This window comes from Anas platyrhynchos, chromosome 30, assembly GCF_047663525.1.
Source record: "Anas platyrhynchos isolate ZD024472 breed Pekin duck chromosome 30, IASCAAS_PekinDuck_T2T, whole genome shotgun sequence".
NCBI lineage: Eukaryota > Metazoa > Chordata > Aves > Anseriformes > Anatidae > Anas > Anas platyrhynchos.
In genome coordinates, this window is record NC_092616.1 from 3,012,365 (window position 1) to 3,016,431 (window position 4,067).

Here is a 4,067-nt window from a genome sequence, read left to right on the forward strand (position 1 = left end):
TGATCTTATCATAAAAGGAAATCAGGTTAGTTAGGCAGGACCTACCCTTCACAAACCCATGCTGGCTGGGACCAATGACTGCTTTGTCCCCCGTTGCGCCTCAATAAGTTCGAGAACCATCTTCTCCATGATTTTACCAGGCACTGACGTGAGACTGACAGGCCTGTAATTGCTAGGGTCTTCTTTCTGACCCTTCTGGAAAATCGGCACAACATTTGCCAGCTTCCAGTCTACCGGGACCTCTCCAGATTCTCAGGATCATTGAAACGATCCTTGTACTCCACAGAATCCCACAGGAATTATGACATTCTTCTTTGGTGACAAGATCTTGGGCATTTTCTCTCTTTTTTGGCCTCCAGTCACTGCCTGCCCTGGGCACATGCTGCCCATGGAGAACACCTGGGCTTTCCACACAGCTCAACGTTCATGTCCTGGAAGCTGTCCTCTGCCCTGCCACATTTGGGACGGTCATGACTCTGTATCTCAGTGACCTTTCACCATCTCCACTGTCATCAGACACCAACAGGCTGCTCCTAAATCCTACCTGTGGTCTCTCACAGCTCACACAATGACCTATTTCTCTCCCAGATCCATGCAGCAACAGGCCTTCCAGGGAGCAGCTACACAGCCCTGATCTTGGCACCAGCTTTGAAAGACTAGCCAAATCTTCAGGCAGTGCACTGGGGACACCCCATTTTATTACACAGATGAGTCAGTGATGATGTGCTCTTAGACAGACTTTTACAGAACCTCAACAGTAAACAGAGCAGTGTTTACTGTACATCCTCAGTAAAAGGATGTACAAAAAGGAAGTACCTCCTCAGTAAAAGGATGATGAATAAATGACTTCTTTTTTTTTTTTTTTTAGAACATTATAAATGCAAGTGGCACTGAAGATAACAATAGCTATAATGATAACAATACAAGGATCAAGACTGCAAGAGGATATGCAGAAAGTCATTTCTGGAGAAAGAAGGGAAAATAATCATTCTTAAGAAACATCTGTGAAATTGCTCTCCTAACAGCAACCTTGAGCTCCTGGTTCCTCATGCTGTAGATTAGAGGGTTCACTGCTGGAGGAATCACTGAGTACAGAACTGCCACCAACACATTCAAGGATGGGGAGGAGATGGAGGGAGGCTTCAGGTAGGCAAACATGGCAGTACTGAGAAAAAGGGAGACCACAAACAGGTGGGGGAGGCACATGGAAAAGGCTTTGTGCCGGCTATGCTCAGAAGGCATCCTCAGCACGACCCTGAAGATCTGCACATAGGAAAGCATGATAAAAACAAAACAGCCAAATGCTAAACAGACACCAGCCAGAAGAATCCAAACTTCCCTGAGGTAGGAGTGTGAGCAAGAGATTTTGAGGATCTGGGGGATTTCACAGAAGAACTGGTCCACAGCATTGCCTTGGCAGAGAGGCAGGGAAAATGTAGTGGCCGTGTGCAGGACAGCATTGAGAAAGCCACTGCCCCAGGCAGCTGCTGCCATCTGGGCACAAGCTCTGCTGCTCAGGAGGGTCCCGTAGTGCAGGGGCTTGCAGATGGCAATGTAGCGGTCATAGGCCATGATGGTGAGAATTGAAAACTCTGCTGATATCAGGAAGGGATAAAGAAAGACCTGTGCAGCACATCCTGCATAGGAAATGGTCCTGGTGTCCCAGAGGGAATTGGCCATGGCTTTGGGTAGAGTGGTGGAAATGCAGCCCAGGTCGAGGAGGGCGAGGTTGAGGAGGAAGAAGTACATGGGAGTGTGGAGGCGGTGGTCACAGGCTACAGCGGTGAGGATGAGGCCGTTGCCCAGGAGGGCAGCCAGGTAGATGCCCAGGAAGAGCACGAAGTGCAGGAGCTGCAGCTCGCGTGTGTCTGCAAATGGCAGGAGGAGGAACTCGGTGATGGAGCTGCTGTTGGACATTTGATGCCTCTGGGTATAGAGGGCAGTCTGAAGAGAGAAAATCAGGACAACATTAGGACAGAACTCTGTGATCAAACCTACTCAATATCTTATACATTCCTCCCTCCTGCCTCTCCCTTTTCAGGAAGATCTTTGCAGGTCCATTTCAAAAGAGCTTGTTTGTGCTAGTTGATGCTGATTCCAGTGCCACTGGGATAAGTAGGGCGCTGGAGGAGGCAGTCCTGACCCACGCAGTTATGTAAATGAGGACATGGGCTGTTGCTGTATTAAATACAGATGAGGTATCAAACTAATTTCAGAATGCTTGCTGAAAATTCAAAAAAACTCAACATTTTTGTGAAAACCCATTGTCCAGGCTTTGGGGGTATTTTCTAGTTTCTCCACCTCATCTGAGGGGTGCATTTATGCATACAACCTTGGTGTTTGTACTCCCCAGTAAGGTAGTTTTGGGGGTCCTGCGAGGCAAAGGGACTGTTCCTCAGGACAGAGTGAGGACAGCTGTTTTATCAGCCAGTCCTGGTCTCAGCTGCCCTTTGCAGGCATTTCTGGAGGATGGTTGCACTTAGGTGATCCCCTAAAAAGAACCATAATGCTGCTGGGAAGAGATGAAGACAGATTCAAAGGGCAGATCTCCAAACCCCTCACCCATCTCACCAAACCTGAGGAGGATCTCAGCTCTCTGCTTTTCACCGTGGACACAGAGGGATCGTAGCAGCTGCCCACATGCAGCCAACCAGCAGCATTTGTATGGCCTATGTACTGAAGGGAGAGTCAGCTCCTTCCCCACATAGCATTTCTCTGAGACCCAACACTTAGGAGAAACTACGGATGATTTTTATTTATGGACAGAACTAACACTTAGGAACATCATCATCAGATTTTGAGCTCCAGATGAATTTTCATCCCCCAAAATCTAGGGATTCCAAAGAAACTCGTGTTAAAATTTCCATGACATGGCTGGATGAGAAAAGTAGCCAAGAAGTTTGTGAGAAAACGTTGGCGCTTCAGGGATGGGAGGGAAGTACACAAATCCCCCCTGCCATAAATTTTCTTGGAGCAGCTCCCTCTCACTCCCTGACCAGGGCTCTGCTGCCTGCCACTGTCCCTGCCTGCAGCTGGGTCTCTGTCCCCACGCCTCCTGCCTGCAGCTCACAGCCCCCATCCCACCCGCTGGGTGCTCAGCTCTGCCCTGCAGACACCTCCTGGCAGCAGGGCTCTGCCCAGGGGCAGCTCGCTGGGGGCAGGTCCAAGAGCCCAGGTCACACAGACCCTGCTGACACTGCACATGTGGTGGTGGAGCTTTCTATGGGCTGAGAGGCAGGAAAGAGTTTCTGGAGATTCTTCTAAACCTCCTTCTGGTGGTGTATGAGTCTTAGGCTCTTCCAGGAAATAATAGCTTCTATTTCTATTCCTAGTGAGCCAAAAGAAGAGAAAACTGAAAGCAGAGGCTAAGGAAAGATGAGAGTGAAGTTCCCTTTGAAATTGCCTTGGTTTGTTGTGCAGCTGTGAGCAGGCTGCCCCAGGTAACAGCCTCCCACCAGCAGCAGGACCCTGCCCTGCCGGGGGGCTCCTTCCACCCGCAGCTTCTCCCCGCAGCGCCCTGGGCAGCTCCCCGGGCAGGCTGAGTGCTGAGCCTGGCAGGCGGCAGAGGCCCTGCCCCGGCACACAGCCCCTGGGCCACAGCAGGGACCCTGCTCTGCACCACAGCCCTGGACACCCCTGTCTGCACCCCCGGCTTCACAACATGCAGCTGGCCTGCGACAAGGAAGCCCTTGGGACTGGACAATGACCCTATGGCAGGGAACCCCTGCGCTGGAGCTTGTGCTTTTCCACACTAAAGAAATACCAAGTGCATCTGACCTGATCTTCTATGGGAAGTTCTCAGTCTGGAAATCTTCCCTGATACTCATGTGCAATGCACTGCAGAAAGAGACTTACCGTGTTATGTGCTAGCAAGAATTCTCCTCCTCTGAGCTCTTAGTTCTCTCATATTCCATGCAGCCCATAACCTCTCTTTCCCTTCTCTCCCCTCCCAGTGCCAGCTGCAGGCAGTGCCCCCAGCCCTGCTGTGCTGTGCAGAGGAGCTGCTCCTGGGCAGAGCTGTCTCTCTGCAGCGCTGCCCGCTTGCCAGGAGCTCCCCTTGGGCCCAG

The 4,067-nt window shown here is 51.0% G+C and overlaps 1 protein-coding gene across 1 annotated transcript; it reads right to left on the reverse strand.

The window, feature by feature from the left end:
• Window positions 1-957: 957 nt before the first annotated feature.
• Window positions 958-1,917, reverse strand: LOC139999819 (olfactory receptor 14C36-like). Its single transcript, XM_072029445.1, has one exon. It carries the CDS (start codon window positions 1,915-1,917, stop codon window positions 958-960), a length of 960 nt encoding a protein of 319 aa, XP_071885546.1.
• Between the last annotated feature and the right edge of the window lie 2,150 nt (window positions 1,918-4,067).

Bases quoted from the DNA above. Each gene is read 5' to 3' on its own strand.
- LOC139999819 (XM_072029445.1), bottom strand. From the start codon at position 1,917: ATGTCCAACAGCAGCTCCATCACCGAGTTCCTCCTCCTGCCATTTGCA.